Source organism: Oncorhynchus tshawytscha, linkage group LG11, assembly GCF_018296145.1.
Source record: "Oncorhynchus tshawytscha isolate Ot180627B linkage group LG11, Otsh_v2.0, whole genome shotgun sequence".
Lineage (NCBI taxonomy): Eukaryota > Metazoa > Chordata > Actinopteri > Salmoniformes > Salmonidae > Oncorhynchus > Oncorhynchus tshawytscha.
The window spans coordinates 28,112,317-28,140,241 of record NC_056439.1 but is presented as its reverse complement, the minus strand read 5'-3'; the positions used below and the strand labels follow the sequence as shown (position 1 = coordinate 28,140,241).

Genomic DNA, 27,925 nt, shown 5'->3' with positions numbered 1-27,925 from the left:
GTGCGCAACCTTGGCACCACTTCCCCAGGCTGGACAACTACTCTAGCCCGGACCCTCCAGAGTGCAGGCACAGGTTGAACCGGGCTGTGGATAAGCACGGGAGATCTAGTGCTCACTACACGCACCTCTCCCCTAGGCTCCACTCCCACATTTGCCCGGCACGAGCGGAGCGCAGGCAGAGGACGCACTGCACCCTCCCAGCGCCCGGAGACACAGCACGCAGAGCCGGCGCAGGATAACCTGGACCAAAACTGCGTACCGGCGACCAGACCCGCTGAGCAGGCACCATACGCCCTGGCTCAATGCCCACACTCGCATGGCACTTTCGGGGGCTGCCCTATATCGCACCGGGCTATGGACACGCACTGGCGACACCGTGCGCTTAACCACATAACACGGTGCCTGACCAGTAATGCGCTGCTTATCATAAGCACGAGGAGTGAGCTCAGGTCTGCTACCTGGCTTAGTACCACACCTTGTCTGCCCCCCCCAAAAAAATTTGGGGCTGCCTCTCGTACCTGTCGCACTGCCGTGCTGGCTTCGCCAACCTCATCCTCCTGTAACCCTCCTTGCACTGCTCCATTGAATCCCAGGCGGGCTCCGGCACTCTCCCTGGGTCGACCGCCCACCTGTCTATCTCCTCCCAAGTTGTGTAGTCCTGTGATGCTGGCAGCTGTTGCTGCTGCTGCTGCTGTCGTCGCTGCTGTTTACCACGCCGCTTGGTCCGAGTTGGGTGGGTGATTCTGTCAAGGATTTCCTCCTCTTCTTCCGAAGAGGAGAGGCGAAACGGATCAGAGGACCAATATGCGGCGTGGTAAGTGTCCATGGTTCTTTTAATATGTAAATGTACACATGAACACTACAAAAACAATAAACATGGAACGTGTGAAACCCTAAACAGTCCTATCTGGTGCAAAGACAGAGACAGGAACAATCACCCACAAACACACAGTGACACCCAGGCTACCTAAGTATGATTCTCAATCAGAGACAACTAATGACACCTGCCTCTGATTGAGAACCATACTAGGCCGAAACATAGAAAACCCCAAATCATAGAAAATCAAACATAGACTGCCCACCCAACTCACGCCCTGACCATACTAACTAAATATAAAACACAGGAAATAAAGGTCAGAACGTGACACATGGCTTTAGAAGCTTCTGATAGGCTATCATTTGAGTCAATTGGAGGTGTACCTGTGGATGTATTTCAAGGCCTACCTTCAAACTCAGTGCCTCTTTGCTTGACATCATGGGAAAATCAAAAGAAATCAGCCAAGACCTCAGAAAAACAATTCTAGACCTGCACAAGTCTGGTTCATCCTTGGGAGCAATTTCCAAATGCCTGAAGTTACCATGTTAATCCTTACAAGCAATAGTACGCAAGTATAAACACCATGAGACCACGCAGCCGTCATACCGCTCAGGAAAGAGAAGCGTTCTGTCTCCTAGAGGTGAACGTACTTTTGTGCGAAAAGTGCAAATCAATCCCAGAACAACAGCAAAGGACCTTGTGAAGATGCTGGAGGAAACAGGTACAAAAGCATCTATATCCACAGTAAAATTAGTCCTATATCGACATAACCTGAAAGGCCGCTCAGAAAGGAAGAAGCCACTGCTCCAAAACCGCTATAAAAAAGCCAGACTACGGTTTGCACCTGCACATGGGGACAAAGATCGAACTTTCTGGAGAAATGTCCTCTGGTCTGAGGAAACAAAAAAAGAACTGTTTGGCCATAATGACCATCGTTATGTTTGGAGGAAAAAGGGGGAGGCTTGCAAGCCGAAGAACACCATCCCAACTGTGAAGCACGGGGGTGGCAGCATCATGTTGTGGGGTGCTTTGCTGCAGGAGGGACTGGTACACTTCACAACATAGATGGCATCATGAGGAAAGAAAATTATGTGGATATATTGAAGCAACATCTCAGGAATCAGTCAGGAAGTTAAAGCTTGGTCGCAAATGGGTCTTCCAAATGGACAATGACCCCAAGCATACTTCCAAAGCTGTGGCAAAATGGCTTAAGGACAACAAAGTCAAGGTATTGGGGAGGCCATCACAAAGCCCTGAAACCTATAGAACATTTGTGGGCAGAACTGAAAAAGCGTGTGTGAGCAAGGAAGCCTACAAACATGACTCAGTTACACCAGCTCTGTCAGGAGAAATGGGCCAAAATTCACCCAACTTATTGTGGGAAGCTTGTGGAAGGCTACCCGAAACATTTGACCCAAGTTAAACAATTTAAAGGCAATGCTAAAAAAAACTAATTGAGTGTATGTAAACTTCTGACCCACTGGGAATGTGATGACATAAATAAAATATGAAATAAATCCTTCTCTCTACTATTATTCTGACATTTCACATTCTTAGAATAAAGTGGTGATCCTAACTGACCAAAGACAGGGAATTTTTACTAGGATTAAATGTCAGGAATTGTGAAAAACTGTTTAAATGTATTTGGCTAAGGTGTATGTAAACTTCCGACTTCAACTGTAATTGTGAGCATGTACAGACTATGGAAATTATAATATAGACAGGCCAAAATTAGATTGTCTTTACATGGACAGGTTAATCACGGTAGTTTGACAAAGCTTGAGTTCACTCGTTTCCCCTTCTTCTTTGGCTCTGAAGTGAAATGAAACTGAATGGAACAGAGGGAGAGGACTCACCAGCGGTGTCCACATTAATGAGGCTAACAGTAGGCGGCACGGTCGAGTGGTCCAATGAACGCAGCCCTCCGAAGACCAGCTTCACCATGAAGGCCTTGAGTACATCAGGTAGAAGAGAGAGGAGGAAGATGGGCAGGTAAGCCACATAGCGCAGGCGGCACAGCACCGGGGTCATGACCCTTCCCTGAGGGGTCGCCGCCATGCGCTCGATGGTGGGGAACAGCATCACTGACTTCACCACCTGTACAAGAACGTGTAGAAGAAAGGATGTTAGCAATACCCAACTTAAACCTCATTCTTCTATGCATTAATTCAGTGTGTCTTACAATAAATATAGAAGCATAGATAGTCCATGACATTCACAGACCTTCACCTAACTTCAGCTTTTTATGGCTTCAGTTTTAAAGATGGACTATTGCACTTTTTGGGCATCATGTTTTAATAAATACAATGAATTTGGTTTTGGATTTTTCCAAACTTTTTGACAATGTGCAGGTATCTTATTGCAACATTCAGTCTAGAGTTAAAAGTTGTGTGCAGCTCTAATGTTATGCTACACTAGTGCTGCCAGGGGGCACTATGTGAAGAAGGAGTTGCTTAAGTGGAGGAGCAAGGGCATAAAAGACAAAACAGATAGAGAGAAAGAGAGACAAAGACACAGAGAGAGAGAGAGAGAGAGAGATAAATAAATAAATATATTGTTGGTGAGAGCATGTGTGTCGTAGTGGTAGAATGAAAGCGGTAAAAGCGATGAGAGGTCCAGAAAAAGAGAGGGCGTGACATGGGCAACGCATGTGCTTACATGAGCTGGAGAACAAATAAAAGAGGAGAGAGAAAAAGTGAAAGAGAGAGAGAGATAGATACTGTATATAGATAGATAGATAAAATGAGAGTCAGAGAGAAAAGACACCAGTCCTAGGAAACAGGAAGCACCTGCCACTGTTTGGCCAGCAGCAGACTGGAAGAGTGATAAACCTCAACATAACAGTCAGTCATTGACCCAGAGAGAGCAAGGATGTGAATATTATCCATCCTTTGTGGTTGCTGTATTTCTCTTTTTCTTACCAGTTCAAAGCAGGGATTGATAAACTAGATCCAGAGATCCTTATGGGGACCCGGAGGTTTAACTCCTTTTCAAGGACTGCACCAGGGACATAAGGAATGGATGGAGAGGTGGGCGGAAGGATAGGTTTAAATTTAGGGGTAAAAGGGGTGAAGAGGGGGAAAGAGAGACAAGGAGGGAGGAAGAGAGAAAGGCCATCCTCCAATGTGAGTGAAACAAACTCACTGAAAGACTAAGGCATCCCCTTAAGACCAGATAGTAGGAAGAAAGGCTGCTTTTTTTTTACATGGGGAGGGGGACGGGGGGGCTAACATAATAGCATGCATTAACAGTGATCTACTACTGTGAAACCTGTGACATTCATAGTTTACCACAGTATGAGTCATAATACCCATAAAACCTAGCGGTCAAACACGGAAATGGTTCCAATCGTCTTTCCACCATTCATTTTATCTATTGTGGATTTTACAAACACTTAAAATAAGGCTGTGTTTCGTGTAGGCTTACCCTGGCATGACGTTTTGATAACCGTGTAAATCTGACTCGGGCAAGGTGACTTTTATCAATATATTCGCCTATATTTACTACCATCAAAATGAAATGCTAATTAGCTGCTAATGTGGCTATCATACAGAGCTAAAAATGAATGTCTCAAGCATCACATCACTAGGCTGGACAATAGAACGAGTCAAAATTCACCCAAGGCTGAAAAACGGCAAAAGAACGTTGGCTAAGCTGGAACACTAGCACAAGCCCATAGCAAATGAATGGAATCGAACGTTCACAGAGCCTGTTTTGACTGGAGTGATGCTTGGAATTCCATTTCGCCTAAATGGCACAAAAAAATGTATCCTTTTTATTTGACCACTACTATCTGTTCGTCAGACGAAACTGGAAAAAAACGACTTGTGTAGAAAGTAAACATCAGCACCTCGATGGTGTCAACTGTGCTTATGTCTGCATAATGAGAAAGTAGGGAAAAAATGAAAACTTCTGACTATTTCTGGTCTAGTGATTGATGACAACTAAGCTCGCTACCCAGACTTACATAATTACAAAGAGGAGAGATTTTCATGACTAAAATGGTGCCCGACTTGAAAAAAATCGAAATATACACAGTGAGATATTTGGTGAAATAGACCGGCATGCGTCTCCATAGGAAAACAATGGGGGGAGCTCAGCGTTCCACGGGCAAAACGTATTTTGGGGCTAGCATTTGATGACAACCAAGCTCGCTGCCCAGACTTACATAATTAGAAAGAGGAGATTCTCATGATTAAAATGGCGTCCGACTTGAAACAAATCTAAATATACACATTGTGAGATATTTGGTGAAATAGACAGACATGCCTATAATTCCCCTATAGGAAACAATGGGACGACCTCAGAGTTCCATGAGTAATTTTTTGTTGATGTTTACATTTTATCTACCAACAATGTGAGCAGGTCTCACTGCCAACAATAGCGAAGGCATTGTGACGTAGAACAATAAGCTGGGAATAGAATGTTCGGAAGGCGAGTTGGTGCCACGGTGCTCAATAGAACTAATAGGAGCTGACAGGGTGAAAAATGCCCTAAAATAAGGTCTGTTTTTTTGTGATTGCTTCAAAACGACGGCAAGCAGCTGAGAAATATGGTCATATTATGAAACTGGGCTCCACGGCTGATGCAATTAACTAGTTTTTATCAGAAAAAAGCGTTGTAATGTGTCCAGCCTAACATCACTCACCAGGGCCATGATGATTTGGAAGAGACTGCCGAATTGAGGCAAACGTAAGAATCTTTGGATTAACTATCTAATGTTAGCTACATTTTATAATGAATAAATTGGCTAAAGTTGTTTAAATAGACAATTCTGTGAACTGTCTTGGGCAAGTTCTACATTGAAAATGCCTGTTATTTAGTTAGCTAGCTCATGGTTAGCTAGTTAGCAACAATAAACACAACATGTAAAGTGTTGGTCCCATGTTTCATGAGCTGAAATAAAATATCCCAGAAATCTTCCAAATGTACAAAAAGCTTATTTCTCTAAAATGTTGTGCAAAAATGTGTTTACATCCCTGTTAGTGAGCATTTATTCTTTGCCAAGATAATCCATCCACCTGACAGGTGTGGCATATCAAGAAGCTGATTAAACTGCATTATCATTACACAGGTGCACCTTGTGCTGAGGACAATAAAAGGGCACTCTAAAATGTGCAGTTTTTTCACACAACACAATGATGTCTCAAGTTTTGAGGGCACATGCAATTGGCATTATGACTGCAGCAGAGCTGTTGCCACAGAATTTAATGTTAATTTCTTTACTATAAGCCGCCTCCAATGTTGTTTTAGAGAATTTGCAGTACGTCCAACCGGCCTCACAATCGCAGACCACGTGTAACCACGCCAGCCCAGGACCTCCACATCCGGCTACCTCACCTGCGGGATCGTCTTGAGACCAGTCACCCAGACTGCTGATGAAACTGTTTGTTTGCACAACCCAAAAAACTGTCTCAGGGAAGGAAGCTCATCTGCGTGCTCGTCCTCCTCACCAGGGTCTTGACCTGACTGCAGTTCGGCATTGTACCCGACTTCAGTGGGTAAATGTTTACCTTCGATGGTGACTGGCACACTGGAGAAGTGTCCTCTTCATGGATAAATCCTGGTTTCAACTGTACCGGGCAGATGGCAGACAGCGTGTATGGCGTCATGTGGGCGAGCAGTTTCCTGATGTCAACTTTGTGAACTGAGTGCCCCATGGTGGCGGTGAGGTTATAGTATGAGCAGGCATAAGCCAAAGGCAACGAACACAATTGCATTTTATCGATGGCAATTTGAATCCACAGAGATACTGTGACGAGATCTTGAGGCCCATTGTCATGCCGTTTATCCACCGCCATCATCTCATGTTTCAGCATGATAATGCACGGCCCCATGTCGCAAGGATCTGTACACAAATCCTGAAAGCTAAAAATGTCCCAGTTCTTCCATGGCCTGCATACTCACGAAACATGTCACCGATTGAGCTTGTTTGGGATGCTCTGGATTGACGTGTTCGACAACATGTTCCAGTTTCCACCAATATCCAGCAACTTTGCACAGCCATTGAAGACAAGTGGAACAACATTCCACAGGCCATAATCAACATAATATAACATATAACATAACAAAACATAATCAACTCTATGCGAAGGAGATGTGTCACGCTGTATGAGGCAAATGATGGTCACACCAGATACTGACTGGTTCTCTGATCCACGCCCCTACCTTTTTTTTAAGGTATCTGTGACCAGCCTATGCATATCTGTATTCCCAGTCATGTGAAATCCATAGATTAGGGCCTAATGAATAAATTTCAATTGACTGATTTCCTTATATGAACTGTAACTCAGCAAAATATTTGAAATTGTTGCATGTTGCTTTATAATTTTGTTCAATGTAGGCAAGCTCTTTCAACCTGAAACACAATTATATATAAACGCATGCTCCACTCTCAAGTTGGAGTTGAACTTGTTGACTGATGCCATGGCGGTGGCTGCTAAGAAGAAGGGAGCAGCTGCGAACCAGAAGGCTGCAGCCAACACTGGTCCACACCTGCCCTGTCTGTCAGTGAGTAGTATTGGTTGGTACTGTATGTGCCTTTAGGTTCCTCTCCATGTGCAGGCTATTGTACTGGCCTGTGTGGTACAGTCTTTCAAATGGGTAGTAGTTTGTTGCATCGTATTGCTTAGTTTATCTTTTGTGTCAACTTCAATCAAAGCCACAAATTGTTAACTTCCTCCATTTTGAACTTTAACTTTATAGATGCAGACAGGAAGACATGCAAGCAGGACTTTGAGAGCAAGCATCCCTAAATGAACATACACACTCAAATGGACCTATAGCTGGGGTAAGATTCTTCCATCATTCACACATAGTAGACATAGTGTATACCCCCATGTTGTCAACAAAATGCTGTCCTCAAATATTACGTTGTATTGTCTATGGCTCAATTTGTGGAAATACTGTAATCACTCATTGTAATTGTCTTTAATGTTGTGATACACAGACACACAATGACCACGACTTTAATGCTGCAACTGAGACGGAATGACGCCGAGGGACACACGCTTAGACCCCGAGTATGACTGGACATGCGCCGGTTACTTGTGACAACAACCTAAAAAGGATGCAGAGGCACTCCAGCACCCCATTTTATGTTTATTCCATGGGCAACCATCGCTCTAGATACCCTTTATTCCACACTATGCCTTTTATGCCCCATGGTCCCTCAACTTCAGACACTTTGGAACTCTCCATCTTATCTTTATTAGCCCCTCCCCACATTCACCCATATTCCCTATGCTGCTTGTTTCACTTGTTCTTCTCCTGATTTGATAACATCACCGATCCTCCACTAAATTTCACAGTGGGTGTGAGACACTGTGGCTTGTAGGCCTCTCCAGGTCTCGCACCCACTGTGAAATTTGGTGGAGGATCGGTGATGATGGTGCTTCAGCAAGGCTGGAATCGGGAAGATTTGTCTTTGTGAAGGACGCATGAATCAAGCCACGAACAAGGTTGTCCTAGTTGAAAACTTGCTTCCTTCTGCTCTGACAATGTTCCCCAACTCCGAGGATTGTTTTATCCAGCAAGATAATGCTCCATGCAACACAGCCAGGTCAATCAAGGTGTGGATGGAGGACCACCAGATCAAGACCCTGTCATGGCCAGCGAAATTTCCAGACCTGAACCCCATTGAATACTCCTGGAATGTGATCAAGAGGAAGATGGATGGTGAAAAGCCATCAAACAAAGCCGAGCTGCTTGAATATTTTCGCCAGGAGTGGCATAAAGTCACCAAACATCAATGTGAAAGAATGGTGGAGAGCATGCCAAGGTACATAAAAGCTATGATTGAAAATCAGGGTTATTCCACCAAATATTGATTTCTGAACTCTTCCTAAGTTAAACCACTAGTATTGTGTTGTTTAAAAATGAATATTTTATTTATCTTTGCATTATTCAAGGTCTGACAACACTGCATCTTTTTTGTTATTTTGACCAGTTGTCAATTTCTGTTAATAAATGCAATATATTTTTATTTGGAACTTGGGAGAAATGTTGTCAATAGTTAATAGAATAAAACAAAAATGTTAATTTTACCCAAACACATACCCATACCTATAAATAGTAAAACCAGAGAAACTGATAATTTTGCAGTTGTCTCTTAATTTTTTCCAGAGCTGTGTATGCATTGTTTCCAATTTTGATTTCCTGAAAACAATGTAATTGTTTGAGTTCAGGTGTTTGACGAATTGATGGGTGACTAGATGCATTCTTGTCAAATAAATATGCTTATTCATTCATGATTATAGATACATTCTGCAAGTAGTTAATTTGGCTTTGAATCTGCAACAGAACATGTCAACACATTAGATCTGAATTGCTTTAATGCATTCTGACACCATGAATTTAAATCGATTTCACCTTGTTCATATAGTTGGCAGAAATTATAAGGGATTAAATAAAGACTTCCACCGGGAGAAGAAGAGGATCTAGTAAAATAAGGGTATGCTGCTAATATCATCTAGGTAGGTAGCTAGCTAGCTATATGGCTTCTTTAAAAAAAACTAGCATAGTATTCATGGCACATTATAAATATCTTTACTGCTACGAGGATAGTATGCTGTACAGGACACAAGACCAAATGCATAAACAAGACACCAAATATTAGTTAAATAAAATATGGAACAGTAAATTTAAAAATTCAATATATCTTTCATTTTAGATTAAAGTAGAAAGTAACTAGCTAGCTAGACGAATCTATTGATAAAAAAGTCACCTTGTCCAAGAGAGATTTACAAAGTTATCAAAAATTCATGCCAGGGTAATTTACACGAAACACAGCCCTTATTTAAAAGTGTTTCTAAAATCCACATTGGATAAAATGAATGGTGAAAAAACAGTTGTAACCATTTCGGTGTTTAACCTCTATGTTTTATGGGTATTATGACGCGTCCATAGTGGGGCTCAATTAGAGGCTCTCCCTTTTAAAATAATCAATGTTGCTTCATCATTAATCTTCTAATTTCATGGCTCGCTTTGGCAATACTTCAACATTGAGTACCAATGTAGCCTTGTAACTATAGATTAATGGAGATGTTAAAAGATACCAATATGTGTGAGTGTGAGCGTGAGAGAAAATGTAGTATGTTTGAGAGCAAAAGAGAGACAGGGAGAAAGAGGGTGCGCAGAGGGACACAGGTGAGCTTTGATGTGTAAAGCGGTAGTTTTGATGGGAAGCAGCTCCTCTTCCAGTGGAACAGAGGAATGTTCTAAAGACTACAGAAAGAAGAGGCTGGTGCTTAAACACTGAACAAACTGCATAGGCTCAGACACACCCTAATGAAAGAATAATACTAACTAACCAATATAATAACTAATATCACAAACACACACAAAACACACCCAGACAACCACACACACATGCACAGACAAACACACTTAATTCTTTGGTCTCTTCCTCTCCCTTTAACACACCTAAAGTGCCTTCAGATAGTAGGCATAACCCTTGGCTTATTCAGCATTTTGTTGTGTTACAGTCTGAATTCAAAATGTATTAAATGTATTATGATTCTCACCCATCCACACACAATACCCCATAATGACGAAGTGAAAACATGTTTTAGAAATCTTTGCTAATTTCTTGAAAATTAAATACATAAATATCTAATTGGCATAAGCATTCACAAGCCTGAGTCAATACATGTTAGAATCCCTTTTGGCAGCGACTACAGCTGTGAGTATTTCTGGGTATGCCTCTAAGAGATTTGCACACCTGGATTGCACAATATTTACCACAGTATTCCTTTTTAAATTCTTCAAGCTCTGTCAAGATGGTTGTTCATCATTGCTAGACAGCCATTTTCTAGTGTTGCAAAAGATTTCCAAGCCGATTAAAATCCAAACTGTAAGTAGGCCACTCAGGAACATTCAATGTGATCTTGGTAAGCAACTCCAGTGTACATTTGGTCTTACCTTTTAGGTTATTGTCTTGCTGAAAGGTGAATTTGGAAAGCAGACTGAACCAGGTTTTCCTCTAGGATTTTGCCTCTGCTTAGCTCTATTTCTTTTATTTTTATCTTAAAAAACTCCCTAGTCCTTGCCAATGACAAGCATATACATAACATGATGCAGCCACAACTATGCTTGAAAATAAGAGTGGTACTCAGTGATGTGTTGTGTTGAATTTGCCCCAAACATAACGCTTTGTATTCAGGACATAATGTTAATTCCTTTGCCACATTTTTTGAGTTTTTCAACTCATTGCCTATCGAATATACAGTGTCTATGGGGTCATATTGCACTTCCTAACGCTTCCACTAGATGTCAACAGTCTTAATAACGTTGTTTGAGGCTTCTACTGTGAAGTGGGTGCGATTGAGAGCTGTTTCAACCAGAGGTCTGGCAGAAGGCCATGACCTGATCACGATTGCACCCGTGAGAGCGACCTGCGTTCCATTGTATTTCTAAAGACAAAGGAATTCTCCAGTTGGAACATTATTGAAGATTTATGTTAAAAACATCCTAAAGATTGATTCTATTCATCGTTTGACATGTTTCTACAAACTGTAATGTAAATTTTGAACTTTTCGTCTGAACTTTCGCCTGGACTTGCCCGCGCCTCGTGAGTTTGGATTTGTTTACTAAATGCGCTAACAAAAGGAGGTATTTAGACATAAATGATGGACTTTATTGAACAAAACAAACATTTATTGTGGAACTGGGATTCCTGAAAGTGCATTCTGATGAAGATCATCAAAGGTAAGTGAATATTTATAACGCTATTTTTTACTTTTACTGACTCCACAACATGGCGGGTATCTGTATGGCTTGTTTTTGTGTCTGAGCGCCGTACTCAGATTATTGCATGGTTTGCTTTTTCCGTAAAGCTTTTTTGAAATCTGACACAGCGGTTGCATTAAGGAGAAGTATATCTATAATTCTGTGCTTAATACTTGTATCTTTTATCAAAGTTTATGATGAGTATTTCTGTAAATTGATGTGGCTCTCTGAAAATTCGCCAGATGTTTTCGAGGCACAACGTTACTGACCATAACGCGCCAATGTAAAATTAGATTTTTGGATATAAATATGAACTTTATCGAACAAAACATACATGTATTGTGTAACATGAAGTCCTATGAGTGCCATCTGATGAAGATCAAAGGTTAGTGATTCATTTTATCTCTATTTCTGCTTTTTGTGACTCCTCTCTTTGGCTGGAAAATGGCTGTATGTGTCTTTGTGACTAGGCTTTGACCTAACATCATCATATAGTGTGCTTTCGCTGTAAAGCCTTTTTGAAATTGGACATGGTGGGTAGATTAACAAGAAGTTAAGCTTTAATTTGGTGTATTGCACTTGTGAATGTATGAAAGTTAAATATTTTTGAATTTCGTGCTCTGCCTTTTCAGCGGATGTTGTTGCTAGCGGAACCCCTAGCCCTAACAAGTAGTGCCTTATTGCAATCAGGATGTATGTTATGGAATATTTTTTTATTACAACTTTTCACTCTGTCATTTAGGTTAGTATTACGGAGTAACTACAACGCAGTGTTCTCCTATCACAGCCATTAAACTCTATCGGTTTTAACAGTAACCGTATTTCCGTCACACTGGCACGAGTCATGATGGCAGTCAAATTCCAGGTGACCGTTTAGTAACGGCAATCAGGCTTTTCCTAGCTCTAATGCTGCTGATGGCCATTATACCAAATTTGCTAACTGCCTGGTACTAAGCACTCTATTGTCCCTCTAATGACTCTGACATCAATACAAATGTAATTGAAAATCGAATCAAGCTCATGTTGCGCAACATTTCTATAGGCTATGCAATTGCGTGAGAAAACAGAATGATGGCCTCTATTAAAAAGAGGAAGATCCCATCAGCTTTCTATAGGCTAGGCCTACTATATTTATTTCGCAACTTTCCTAATATTAAGCAGGTTGCTTCTCTTTACAACAGGAGTATAGACTACCTGGCTGGCATGAAAAGGAAGCACAGGAAAAGCGTCCTCCATTCGCTATTGAAGTGCATAGATTACTTCTTTTTTTATTTTTTTTCAAATCAGTCACACACCTCAAGTAGCCTAGCCCATAGGCCTATATGTTTTGATAAGGTTTGTATCACAACTAAAGTGGCCAAATAATTACTTAAAATGAAGCACATTAATCCGCTTTACAACGGGTGGGGAAGACAACAGTGCATTTTTATGGTGAAAATTATAATAAAAGCATTACATGCACAGTCGCATTTGTGGTCACTTTTGAGAATGGTGTTTTCCTGCTAATGGAACATTTGCGCTTATAGCCCATTGCCGGGTGTACATTGCTGCGCTTATAATGTGAAGCCATTTTAAGCTAAACATTCTCATCTGTTTCGTCAGGCTCGTTGCTTAAAACTGGGTTTTAATGCTAGTGGTTGTATTCATTTGGGATATATCGCATCCCATAACTGTCCCAGACTTTGTTTGGAATATTTATTTCTCACACAGAATAGAATAGGTCAACTTTTGTACTATGGGGGATGGTAGATTGACATAGGCTAATGCTTTTGCTGTTCGTTAGGCCTACTCATCTTGTTGGCTGACGAAAAGTAAATGTTGACAGTTCTTCCAATATCTTCAATATGCGCCTCGGAAATGGATAAGGACGTGCGCAGTTGCGTCCCCGATGTGTCTGTCTTCACTTGTAGCCTGTGAAAAAGACCCGATCACATGACGGAGAGCAATGTGAGTGAGAGTTGCTTTGGCACACACCCGGGAGAAGGGAATTATAATGATTATATTCAGCCCATGGGCACAATGGCTACTGGCCGCAAAAGGCATGGATTTTTATAGGGGGCATTACGGACACGCAGAGGGGATGCAGCCAGGACATTTGAGGCATTATCAAGTGCTTGTCAAATTGTGAATGAGAGACAAAAACAAAACAAAGCAGAGCTCATGCCTTTCATGTGACTTTTTTCAAATCATCATTTGAGTCGCATCATGCAGCCTTAAAATGTATTACAAATCAAAACATATAGACCAACATTTGTATCACGACTAAAGTTACATAAATAACTAAATTAAGCATATAGGAGTACCTGTTTCTTTGTTAACGCTCAACACAGAATGTGCGCACTCCCTCAAATCGTTTGGAGAAAATATCCTTTCTATTTTATTCAGCTACGTTCAATTGTATTCTTCATACTATAAAATAAAAATAATGCCAAGGAATTCTAAGCAAATCTTGTCTGCTAAATGAACTATGAACTAGCACACAGTCATATGGCAAAGCCAGATCAGGACCTAACATAGGGACAACTCAGAGTATGCTATTCTGTTCTTCTGAAATAGACTACATTTTCTTCATATCATGTTTCTTGCGACCTGTATAAAATTAATAATGGATTTATTGTGATAGTGTAGGCTATATTAGATGGATTTATTAGACTTTTTAAAATGTAGATGTTCCAAAGGTCTGCATCAGTGGCTTGTTGGCTATGGGTGGTAGCCAGGAGAGGCTAAATGTGTTTATGTTAATTAAAGGTCAATTACCGTGAGACCAGCAGTGATTTGCTTGACAATCACCAGCTGAGCAGTTTCCGTCCTCTCCAGCAAATGTTAGGAAGGATGCCTGTATCTTTGTAATGACAGGTGTATTGATACACCATCCAAAATGTAATTAATAACTTCACCATGCGCAAAAGGGTATTAAATGTCTGCTTTTTTCTTACCCATCTACCAATACAAGATCTTCTTTGCGAGGCATTGGAAAACCTCCATGTCTTTGTGGTTGAACCTGTGTTTGAAATTCACTGCTTGACTGAGGGACATTACAGATAAGTGTGTGTTAAATACTATTATTGCACAGAGTGTGTCAACACAGCGTATTATATGACTTGTTAAGCACATTTTTACTCCTGAACTTATTTTGGTTTGCCATAACAAAGGGTTGAATACTTATTGACTCAAGATATTTCAGCTTTTCATTTTAAATTCAGGTTGTAACACCAAAATGTGACCCGTTCCAAGAAGCTAGGCGTATGTCACACATCACTACTTCACAGAAGAGGCATTTGAACATTATGGCAGAAATTCTTTCTGGAACAAGAATTGTGAACTTTAATGTGCCTTAATAACAAACTTGCATGCCATCTGTAAATACAAATAAAATTGTTAAGCCACAGAAAAAGTCAGGAACCTTCCCGCTAGCCATGATTGATTGAGATAATGGACTGGCTGGACATGCTGAGAGATGAGTTCGGATAGGTCTGCCATGTAGCATGCTTCTGTCTATAACATGAGCTGCTCAGTATGTGTAGATAATCCATTATACCGCAGATGTTTTGAAAGATATCCCGAAAAACTGCAAAAGTGTTACTACTGCTCACAACTGAATTTAAAAGGCACAATCAACAAAGATTTTGTGGGGAAAATTCTGATGGACGATTGTGCAATGCTGACTCTTTCTGGCTCTGAAAATAAACTAGACATTGTAGTCTTCTGATGAAAGTGATGGGGAAGATACGGCGATCATCAGTGTTGTTGTCACGGAAGAAGTTGACAGAGTTGTGTCTGGTGGAAGCAGAGTATGATTGCAAATGCAGTGGTAGTCGAAAAAAGAACAAGGATGGCTGTTGTATAAAACACCTGTCTCTGGATTACATCTTCAAACTAAGAGCAACCATGGTACAGTGCCTTGCGAAAGTATTCGGCACCCTTGAACTTTGCGACCTTTTGCCACATTTCAGGCTTCAAACATAAAGATATAAAACTGTATTTTTTTGTGAAGAAAATTTTAACAAATCAAAAACTGAAAAATTGGGCGTGCAAAATTATTCAGCCCCCTTAAGTTAATACTTTGTAGCGCCACCTTTTGCTGCGATTACAGCTGTAAGTCGCTTGGGGTATGTCTCTATCAGTTTTGCACATCGAGAGACTGAAATTTTTTCCCATTCCTCCTTGCAAAACAGCTCGAGCTCAGTGAGGTTGGATGGAGAGCATTTGTGAACAGCAGTTTTCAGTTCTTTCCACAGATTCTCGATTGGATTCAGGTCTGGACTTTGACTTGGCCATTCTAACACCTGGATATGTTTATTTTTGAACCATTCCATTGTAGATTTTGCTTTATGTTTTGGATCATTGTCTTGTTGGAAGACAAATCTCCGTCCCAGTCTCAGGTCTTTTGCAGACTCCATCAGGTTTTCTTCCAGAATGGTCCTGTATTTGGCTCCATCCATCTTCCCATCAATTTTAACCATCTTCCCTGTCCCTGCTGAAGAAAAGCAGGCCCAAACCATGATGCTGCCACCACCATGTTTGACAGTGGGGATGGTGTTCAGGGTGATGAGCTGTGTTGCTTTTACGCCAAACATAACGTTTTGCATTGTTGCCAAAAAGTTCAATTTTGGTTTCATCTGACCAGAGCACCTTCTTCCACATGTTTGGTGTGTCTCCCAGGTGGCTTGTGGCAAACTTTAAACAACACTTTTTATGGATATCTTTAAGAAATGTCTTTCGTCTTGCCACTCTTCCATAAAGGCCAGATTTGTACAATATACGACTGATTGTTGTCCTATGGACAGAGTCTCCCACCTCAGCTGTAGATCTCTGCAGTTCATCCAGAGTGATCATGGGCCTCTTGGCTGCATCTCTGATCAGTCTTCTCCTTGTATGAGCTGAAAGTTTAGAGGGACGGCCAGGTCTTGGTAGATTTGCAGTGGTCTGATACTCCTTCCATTTCAATATTATCGCTTGCACAGTGCTCCTTGGAATGTTTAAAGCTTGGGAAATCTTTTTGTATCCAAATCCGGCTTTAAACTTCTTCACAACAGTATCTCGGACCTGCCTGGTGTGTTCCTTGTTCTTCATGATGCTCTCTGCGCTTTTAACGGACCTCTGAGACTATCACAGTGCAGGTGCATTTATTCGGAGACTTGATTACACACAGGTGGATTGTATTTATCATCATTAGTCATTTAGGTCAACATTGGATCATTCAGAGATCCTCACTGAACTTCTGGAGAGAGTTTGCTGCACTGAAAGTAAAGGGGCTGAATACTTTTATATCTTTATGTTTGAAGCCTGAAATGTGGCAAAAGGTCGCAAAGTTCAAGGGGGCCGAATACTTTCGCAAGGCACTGTATCCATGACAGAGAGGGAGAAGCGTTCATTCATGTATACGGGTAAGAGTAAAGCTACATTTCCAGCAATTATAAGTTTGACGTTTTGTCAGAAAGTCATTTTCATTGCAAGTTAAAGCATACTGTTAGCTAACTAGCTAACATTAGCTGGCTGGCTCGCTAGCTAACATTATGTGTATGAGCCGTGTAGTAATATTATTTGCATTTCATTTGCTAGTTATAGCCTAATGTTAGCTAGCTGACATTGATCATAGATGGTTTGCTAAGGGCAACCAGGGAGAGGGAGAAGCGTTCATCCATGTATACGGGTAAAAGTCTAGCTACATTTTCAGATATTATGGTGCTTTCAAGACAACTGGGAACTCAGCAAAATACGAGGTCAAATCATGACATCAATGATATTCAGGTCGGAAAATGGGAGCTCTGGAATGAGGCCCGAGTTTCAGAGTTGGAATTCCGAGTTAGATGACAGTTCAAAATGACTTTTCCCAGTTGGGGCTCATTTTTGGCCAAGTTCCCAGTTATCGTGAATGCGGAATAATACATTTCTAATTTTGTCAGAAATCCATTTGCATTGCAAGTTAAAGCGTACTGTTAGCTAGCTAGCTAAGGTTAGCTGGCTGGCTCGCTAGCTAACGTTACGTATATGAGCTGTTTCATATCTCAGAAATCCATTTGCATTTCTAGTTATAGCCTAATGTTAGCTAGCTAGCTAACACTGAACCTAGTTGGTTAGCTTTAGCTACCTGCAGATTCATGCATTGTGCATGGTACACTACATGACCAAAAGTATGTTGACACCTGCTCATTCTAAAATCATGGGAATTATTGTGTTTGTACCCCCTTTTCTGCTATAGCAGCCTCCACTCTTCTGGGAAGGCTTTCCACTAGATGTTGGAACATTGCTGCGGGGACTTGCTTCCATTCAGCCACAAGAGCATTAGTGATGTCAGGCACTGATGTTGGGAGATTAGGCCTAGCTCGCTGTCGGCATTCCTATTAATCCCTAAGGAGTTTGATGGGGTCATGGTCAGGGCTCTGTGCAGACCAGTCAAGTTCTTCAACACCGATCTCGACAAACCATTCCTGTATGGACCTCACTTTGTGCACAGGGGCATTGTCATGCTGAAACAGGAAAGGGCATTCCCCAAACTGTTGCCACAAAGTTGGAAGCACAGAATGGTCTAGAATGTCATTGTATGCTGTAGTGTTAAGATTTCTCTTCACTGGAACTAAGGAGCCTAGCCCGAACTATGAAAAACAGCCCCAGACCATTATTCCTCCTCCACCGAACTTTACAGTTGGCAATATGCATTTGGGTAGGTAGCGTTCTCCTGGCTTCTGCAAAACCCAGATTTATCAGTCGGACTGCCAGATGGTGAAGCGTGATTCATCACTCCAGAGAACGCGACTCCACTGCTCCAGAGTCCAATGGCAGAGTACACCACTCCAGCCGATGCATGGCATTGTGCATGGTGATCTTAGGCTTTTCCGGTCACAACTTGCAGACTTGTTTACGTGTTGCTGTGCGTTTTGTTGCCAACCTTACTTTGCTACCTGACAACTTTACGGTTTTTACTTTTTAATTACCGTTTATATTTTTGGTTTTTCCCTCACTCAACTTTCTTTCATTCAACTTTTTCACCCCGGATGCTTTATCTGGACATGGTTCGTCAGGACCTCCAACAGCCGAAGCTAAGTAGTAACATTAACATGATGCCTTCTAATTGCAGTCTCTGTACTCATAATATACAGGAGAACGATAGCCTTACGGCAAGGATAGCTGTGCTACAAGCCCAGCTTCAGACGCAATCGTTAGGCAAGGGTAATTTCAGTGTAGGAAAGGATGAAACAGCGTCTGTGCCACCAGTAAGTACAGATAGTAACGTTAATATAAATCCCCTCGCACGGTCCCCGCAGAAGGACAACTTTGTCACGGTTTCTGGAGGGAAATGCTGTAGGAATGCTCAACCGGTGTCGCTCATTCAGCCGACAGAATCTTTCCACCGGTTTTCCCCATTAAGCAACGAGTCGGAGTCAGAGGCCGAGCCTTCTCTTGTCTCCACTCCTCCCGTTACGGGGTCTGAGACGCCGAAGCTTCCCACCATTAGCTCTGACATTTTGAAAACTCTAGTCATTGGCGACTCCATTACCCGCAGTATTAGACTTAAAACGAATCATCCAGTGATCATACACTGTTTACCAGGGGGCAGGGCTACCGACGTTAAGGCTAATCTGAAGATGGTGCTGGCTAAAGCTAAAACTGGCGAGTGTAGAGAGTATAGAGATATTGTTATCCACGTCGGCACCAACGATGTTGGGATGAAACAGTCAGAGGTCACCAAGCGCAACATAGCTTCAGCGTGTAAATCAGCTAGATAGATGTGTCGGCATCGAGTAATTGTCTCTGGGCCCCTCCCAGTTAGGGGGAGTGATGAGCTCTACAGCAGAGTCTCACAACTCAATCGCTGGTCGCAAACGGTTTTCTGCCCCTCCCAAAAGATAGAATTAGTAGATAATTGGCCCTCTTTCTGGGACTCACCCACAAACAGGACCAAGCCTGACCTGCTGAGGAGTGACGGACTCCGTCCTAGCTGGAGGGGTGCTCTCATCTTATCTACCAACATAGACTGGGCTCTAACTCCTCTAGCTCCACAATGAAATAGGGTGCAGGCCAGGCAGCAGGTTGTTAGCCAGCCTGCCAGCATAGTGGAGTCTGCCACTAGCACAGTCAGTGTAGTCAGCTCAGCTATCCCCATTGAGACCGTGTCTGTGCCTCGACCTGGGTTGGGCAAAACTAAAAATGGCGGTGTTCGCCTTAGCAATCTCACTAGCATAAAGACCTCCTCCATTCCTGTCATTATTGAAAGAGATCGTGATACCTCACATCTCAAAATAGGGCTACTTAATGTTAGATCCCTTACTTCAAAGGCAATTATAGTCAATTAACTAATCACTGATCATAATCTTGATGTGATTGGCCTGACTGAAACATGGCTTAAGCATGATGAATTTACTGTGTTTAGGCCCCACCACCTGGCTGCACTAGTGACCATATCCCCCACACATCCCGCAAAGGCGGAGATGTTGCTAACATTTTACTATAGTAAATTTCAATTTACAAAAAAAATTTATGTTTTCGTCTTTTGAGCTTCAAGTCATGATATCTATGCAGCCTACTCAATCACGTTTTATAGCTACTGTTTACAGGCCTCCTGGGCCATATACAGCGTTCCTCATTGAGTTCCCTGAATTCCTATCGGACCTTGTAGTCATAGCAGATAATATTCTAATTTTTGGTGACTTTAATATTCACATGGAAAGGTCCACAGACCAATATGTCTCTGGACCTACTCACTGTCACAGTCATACTCTGGACCTAGTTTTGTCCCATGGAATAAATGTTGTGGAGCTTAATGTTTTTCCTCATAATCCTGGACTATCGGACCACCATTTTATTACGTTTGGAATTGCAACAAATAATCTGCTCAGACCCCAACCAAGGAACATCAAAAGTTTTGCTATAAATTCACAGACAACACAAAGATTCCTTGATGTCCTTCCAGACTCCCTCTGCCTACCAGACGTCAGAGGACAAAAAAACAGTTAACCACCTGTCACGCCCTGGTCTTAGTATTTCGTGTTTATATATTTATTTGGTCATGCCAGGATGTGACATGGGGTTATTTTGTGTTGTGTTGTGGTATTGGGGGTTTTAGTAGGTATTGGGATTGTGGCTGAGTAGGGGTGTCTAGCATAGTCTATGGCTGCCTGAGGTTCTCAATCAGAGTCAGGTGATTCTCGTTGTCTCTGATTGGGAACCATATTTAGGTAGCCTGGGTTTCACTGTGTGTTTGTGGGTGATTGTTCCTGTCTTAGTGTTTTGTATTTCACCAGCTAGGCTGTTTCGGTTTTCATTATTTCATTTCGTTAGTTTTTGTAGTTTCTGTATGTATAGGTTTTCCTTCATTAAAATATATCATGAATCATCATCACGCTGCATTTTGGTCCGATCCTTGTTCTACCTCTTCGTCACAGGAGGAGATAGAAGAGAGCCGTTACAGAATCACCCACCACAACTGGACCAAGCAGCGTGGTAACAGGCAACAGCGGCAGCAGGAGCAGCGCGACAAGAATTTCTGGACTTGGGAGGAAATCCTCGACGGGAGAGGACCCTGAGCTAAACCAGGGGAGTGTAGCCGTACCAAGGTGCAGCGAGAGAGGGACTGGACATGGGAAGACGAACTGGACGGTGAAGGACCCTGGGATCAGCCTGGAGAATATCGCCTCCCCAAAGAAGAACTGGAGGCGGCGAGAGCCGAGAGGCGCTGGTATGAGGAGGCAGCACGGCGACGCGGATGGAAGCCTGAGAGTCGGCCCCAAAAATGTATTGGGGGGGCTCACAGGGAGTATGGCTATGCCAGGTAGGAGACCTGCGCAAACTCCCTGTGCTTACCGGGGGGCTAGAGAGACCGGGCAGGCACCGTGTTATGCTATGGAGCGCACGGTGTTTCCAGTGCGGGTGCATAGCCCGGTGCGGTTCATACCAGCTCTTCATATTGGCCGGGCTAGAGTGGGCATCGAGCCAGGTAAGGTTGGGCAGGCTTGGTGCTCAAGAGCTCCAGTGCGCCTGCACGGTCCGGTCTATCCAGAGCCACCTCTACACACCAGTCCTCCGGTGGCAGCTCCCCGCACCAGGCTTCCTGTGCGTGTTCTCTATCCAGTTCCACCAGTGCCAGCACCACGCACCAGGCCTTCAGTGCGCCTCGCCTGTTCAGCACTGCCAGAGCCTTTCTCCTCTCCAGCGCTGCCGGAGTCTCCCGCCTGTCTAGCGCTATCAGAGCCTTTCTCCTCTCTAGCGCTTCCGGAGCCTTCCGCCTGTTCAGCGCAGCCAGAGCCTTCCTCCTCTACAGCGCTGTTGGAGTCTCCTGCCTGTTCAGCGCAGCCAGAGCTGCCAGCCTGCATGGAGCAGCCTGAGCTGCCAATCTGCATGGAGCAGCCAGAGCTGCCAGTCTGCATGGAGCAGCCATTCTGCATGGAGCAGCCAGAGCTGCCAGTCTGCATGGAGCAGCCAGAGCTGCCAGTCTGCATGGAGCAGCCAGAGCTGCCAGTCTGCATGGAGCAGCCAGAGCTGCCCGTCTGCATGGAGCAGCCAGAGCTGTCAGTCTGCATGGAGCTGCCAGTCTGCATGGAGCAGCCAGAGCTGCCAGTCTGCATGGAGCAGCCAGATCCGCCAGTCTGCATGGAGCAGCCAGATCCGCCAGTCAGCCAGGATCTTCCAGATCCGCCAGTCAGCCAGGATCCGCCAGTCAGCCATGATCTTCCAGATCCGCCAGTCAGCCAGGATCTGTCAGAGCCTACTACCTGCCTGAGTTTCCTCTCAGTACTGGGCTTCCTCTCAGAGCCGAGCTTCCCCTCAGTGCCGAGCTTCCCCTCAGTGCCGAGCTTCCCCTCAGTGCCGAGCTTCCCCTCAGTGCCGAGCTTCCCCTCAGTCCCGAGCTTCCCCTCAGTCCCGAGCTTCCCCTCAGTCCCGAGCTTCCCCTCAGTCCCGAGCTTCCCCTCAGTCCCGAGCTTCCACCTCAGTCCAGTGGGGTCCTTGGTGAGGGTTATTAGGCCAAGGTCGGCGGCGAGGGTCGTCAATCAAAGGACGCGTTACAGGGGGACTAAGACTTGGTTGGAGTGGGGTCCACGTCCCGAGCCGGAGCCGCCACCGTGGACAGACGCTCACCCGGACCCTCCCCTATGGGTTTTAGTGTGCGGCCGGGAGTCCGCACCTTGGGGGGGGGGGCGGTTCTGTCACGCCCTGGTCTTAGTATTTTGTGTTTATATATTTATTTGGTCAGGACAGGATGTGACATGGGGTTATTTTGTGTTGTGTTGTGGTATTGGGGGTTTTAGTAGGTATTGGGATTGTGGCTGAGTAGGGGTGTCTAGCATAGTCTATGGCTGCCTGAGGTTCTCAATCAGAGTCAGGTGATTCTCGTTGTCTCTGATTGGGAACCATATTTAGGTAGCCTGGGTTTCACTGTGTGTTTGTGGGTGATTGTTCCTGTCTTAGTGTTTTGTATTTCACCAGCTAGGCTGTTTCGGTTTTCATTATTTCATTTCGTTAGTTTTTGTAGTTTCTGTATGTATAGGTTTTCCTTCATTAAAATATATCATGAATCATCATCACGCTGCATTTTGGTCCGATCCTTGTTCTACCTGTTTTAGTACTATATCTCTTGACATGATGAAAATAATAATGGCCTCTAAACCTTCAAGCTGCATACTGGACCCTATTCAAACTACTGAAAGAGCTGCTTCCTGTGCTTGGCCCTCCTATGTTGAACGTAATAAACGGCTCTCTATCCACCGGATGTGTACCAAACTCACTAAAAGTGGCAGTAATAAAGCCTCTCTTGAAAAAGCCAAACCTTGACCCAGAAAATCTAAAAAACTATAGGCCTGTATCGAATCTTCCATTCCTCTCAAATTTTTTAGAAAAGGCTGGCCTGGTTTAGATCTTATCTGTCGGAAAGATCAGTTTGTCTCTGTGAATGGTTTGTCCTCTGACAAATCAACTGTAAATTCTGGTGTTCCTCAAGATTCCGTTGTAGGACCACTATTGTTTTCACTATATATTTTACCTCTTGGGGATGTCATTCGAAAACATAATGTTAACTTTCACTGCTATGACACACAGCTGTACATTTCAATGAAACATGGTGACGCCCCAAAATTGCCCTCGCTAGAAGCCTGTGTTTCAGACATAAGGAAGTGGATGGCTGCAAATGTTCTACTTTTAAACTCGGACAAAACAGAGATGCTTGTTCTAGGTCCCAAGAAACAAAGATCTGTTGAATCTGACAATTAATCTTAATGGTTGTACAGTCGTCTCAAATAAAACTGTGAAGGACTTCGGCGTTACTCTGGACCCTGATCTCTCTTTTGACGAACATATCAAGATTGTTTCAAGGACAGCTTTTTCCATCTACGTAACATTGCAAAAATCAGAAACTTTCTGTCCAAACATTATGCAGAAAAATTAATCCATGCTTTTGTCACTTCTAGGTTAGACTACTGCAATGCTCTACTTTCCGGCTACCCGGATAAAGCACTAAATACACTTCAGTTAGTGCTAAATACGGCTGCAAGAATCCTGACTAGAACCAAAAGATTTGATCATATTACTCCAGTGCTAGCCTCCCTACACTGGCTTCCTGTCAAGGCAAGGGCTGATTTCAAGGTTTTACTGCTAACCTACGAAGCATTACATGGTCTTGCTCCTACCTATCTCTCTGATTTGGTCCTGCCGTACATACCTACACGTACGCTACGGTCACAAGACGCAGGCCTCCTAATTGTCCCTAGAATTTCTAAGCAAACAGCTGGAGGCAGGGCTTTCTCCTACAGAGCTCCATTTTTATGGAATGGTCTGCCTACCCATGTGAGAGACGCAAACTCGGTCTCAACCTTTAAGTCTTTACTGAAGACTCATCTCTTCAGTGGGTCATATGATTGAGTGTAGTCTGGCCCAGGAGTGTGAAGGTGAACGGAAAGGCTCTGGAGCAACGAACCGCCCTTGCTGTCTCTGCCTGGCCGGTTCCCCTCTTTCCACTGGGATTCTCTGCCTCTAACCCTATTACAGGGGCTGAGTCACTGGCTTACTGGTGCTCTTTCATGCCGTCCCTAGGAGGGGTGCATCACTTGAGTGGGTTGAGTCACTGATGTGAGCTTCCTGTCTGGGTTGGCGCCCCCCCTTGGGTTGTGCCGTGGCGGAGATCTTTGTGGGCTATACTCGGCCTTGTCTCAGGATGGTAAGTTGGTGGTTGAAGATATCCCTCTAGTGGTGTGGGGGCTGTGCTTTGGCAAAGTGGGTGGGGTTATATCCTTCCTGTTTGGCCCTGTCCGGGGTATCATCGGATGGGGCCACAGTGTCTCCTGACCCCTCCTGTCTCAGCCTCCAGTATTTATGCTGCAGTAGTTAATGTGTCGGGGGGCTAGGGTCAGTTTGTTATATCTGGAGTACTTCTCCTGTCTTATCCGGTGTCCTGTGTGAATTTAAGTATGCTCTCTCTAATTTTCTCTTTCGTTCTCTCTCTCTGAGGACCTGAGCCCTAGGACCATGCCTCAGGACTACCTGGCATGATGACTCCTTGCTGTCCCCAGTCCACCTGGCTGTGCTGCTGCTCCAGTTTCAACTGTTCTGCTTGTGATTATTATTATTTGACGATGCTGGTCATTTATGAACATTTGAACATCTTGGCCATGTTCTGTTATAATCTCCACCCGGCACAGCCAGAAGAGGACTGGCCACCCCTCATAGCCTGGTTCCTCTCTAGGTTTCTTCCTAGGTTTTGGCCTTTATAGGGAGTTTTTCCTAGCCACCGTGTTTCTACACCTGCATTACTTGCTGTTTGGGGTATTAGGCTGGGTTTCTGTACAGCACTTTGAGATATCAGCTGATGTACGAAGGGCTATATAAATACATTTTATTTTATTTTGATTTGATTTGTGTGCGGCTGCTCGGCCATGGAAACCCATTTCATAAAGCTCCCGACGAACAGTTCTTGTGCTGACATTGATTCCAGAGGCAGTTTGGAAATCGATAGTGGGTGTTGCAACCGAGGACAGACAAATTGTACGTGTTACGCACTTCAGCACTCAGCGGTCCCATTCTGTGAGCATGTGTGGCCTACCACTTCGCAGCTGAGCCGTTGTTGCTCCTAGACGTTTCCACTTCACAATAACAGCACTTACAGTTGACCGGGACAGCTCTAGCAGGGCAGAAATTTGATTAACTGACTTGTTGGAAAGATGGCATCCTATGACGGTGCCACATTGAAAGCCACTGAGTTCTTCAGTAAGGCCATTCTACTGCCAATGTTAGTCTATTGAGATTGCATGGCTGTGTGTGCTTGATTTTATACACATGTCGACAAGGGGTGTGGCTGAAATAGCTAAATCCAGTCATTTGAAGGGGTGTCCACATACTATATATAGTGTAGTATGGGTTGGGATTACAGGTCTAAACTGTAGTATTTACACCTTCGGTATCCTGTGCATGTAACAAATACATTTTGATTTTATTTGATATTGTGTTTACCAAAGATGGTAAAGTGAAATACAACATGACCGGCACCAAAGTCAGATTAGGATATAGGCCAAGGACTAGATAAAGACAATTTTTACTATTACTTTCAGCACTTTTAGTCTTAATCTTTGATTGTTTACTACACTACCTTCCTCTGTTTAGCACATGGCCTCAAATGTGAATCCTAAAAGAGATGGATGGGGCTAAGGCTTAAGAGGGTGTGAGCAATGCTGAATGGGTGTAGACAAAGAAGAGCTCTCCAGTAGGTGTACCAAAACATTCACGGGCCAATTTGATCAACTTTCAAAGCAGAATTACTTTCCCATTGTTCCTTAACTGCAGTGTTTGATACAAAATGTTCTAGCTCTGAGTCTATACTTTCATCCAATGTAAAAAATATTTTAAAAACACCATTTAAAATATTGCTACATACGACTGAATCAAGGTGTTGGGTCACAAATGTGGAAAAAGTCAAGGGATGTGAATACTTTCTGAAAGCAGTGTACACATTTTCATGTCTTCCCTTCAATTACGGCTTGTTTTCTTAGGACACACACACGACCAGTCCCTGTGGCCGGGTCAGAAGAGTCCTTGAACCTGCAACAGCATCTGGCTGTACTGTGGCGGACAGAGGATGGACGAAAGGAGTGGACTTAAGATGTCCCAGTGAAAAGGGCTGATTTCTAAAGACCTGAGCTCTAAATGTGACAGAGCAGGAATGTTAATGTTTTACAGATGCACCAGAGCTGCAGCCAACAGGACACGTACATTTCACTTGGGTGTATGTTCAGTCTGTTTCGTGAAATAAAACACGCACGCCTGCACACGTACGTACTGTTTACTGAAGTCAACTCCTGAAGTCAAACTCCTGAGACAGTGAAACATTTGTAAAGAACACACAAGCTCAGAGAGGTACAGCTTTACCCAGGAACTAAGGAAACCAAATGGTTTTCCGAAATGGGAACAATTTGTCAACGACTAAAAATTCCAACATTAGTTGTTTTATAGATATTACCTTCCTTTTTTATTGTTGCTGAGTTGAGAAATGAAAGGAGTAGGAAAGAGAGAAGGAAAGTTAACAGAAGTTTCTGGGAACAGCATGGAACGTTGGTCAGGGGCTTTCAGCCCGCCCTAACACACTCGGTAACGAGGTCCAATGGACCGACAGGCCACGCAATGCCAGGCCAGACCCAGCGCACTGTTAGACAGCAGGTGTTCCTCTGGTCGTAAAACATTAGTGTACAGGCCACCTGGCCATGGAGCGTGTGGAAGGCCTTGTGCAGACCATTGCAGCCGCTGCTGTTAAGTGACAGAGTGTGGGTTAAGGGCTGCACTAAAGCTCTCCTCGCGTACCTCTCTCGCACCTCATAAGAGAGAAGTAGCCTGGGGACTGCTCAGGCTCCATTGATATGCCCAAACTCCCTGCTATTAGGCCTGCTCCGTGGATTTTCTGACTAGGAAAGAGGAGGTAGCTGGAGACAGGGAAGGATGGAGTTGACCTAAGGGCTCACTCTCCAGTCTCCATGGCATATAATGTGGTGTCTACGTGTGTCAGCTGTCTCGGCTGGTAAGTGACATCAGGTGGAAAGTACAGTTATGGAAAGCTGGACCAGAGAACGTATGTGGGGATGACAGGTAGATTTGTGACGACACACTTATGGTGAAGGTCATAATGTAATGAATACTCCTGACCACAGAGAAAGGTAATGAGAGGTAAATCTTTTTCTTGCTCTATAGAAACGCCTTCATTATCAAGATGAAAGACAAAAGCAGATTAAAATGTTTCAATATGTATTCATTTATTTATCATTTGTAGATGTAATATTCCCATCAGGCTGATGAAAATGATCTAGTTTGTAAAATTTGCCAGAGCCCACCCAAACAGTTAACAAGCCATCAATATTCTCCATTACACTATTAGACTCCATTACACTATATAGGGTGTGTACATTGTATATA

General features: G+C 43.5%; 1 protein-coding gene across 1 annotated transcript in view; it reads right to left on the bottom strand.

The window, feature by feature from the left end:
- ldah (lipid droplet associated hydrolase) overlaps window positions 1–27,925 on the bottom strand; it is a 74,412-nt gene that overhangs the window by 16,463 nt on the left and 30,024 nt on the right. The window contains exon 5 of the mRNA XM_024437116.2: window positions 2,674–2,914. Coding sequence (XP_024292884.1) covers window positions 2,674–2,914 — 241 coding nt within the window. The remainder of the gene's footprint in view (window positions 1–2,673; window positions 2,915–27,925) is intronic.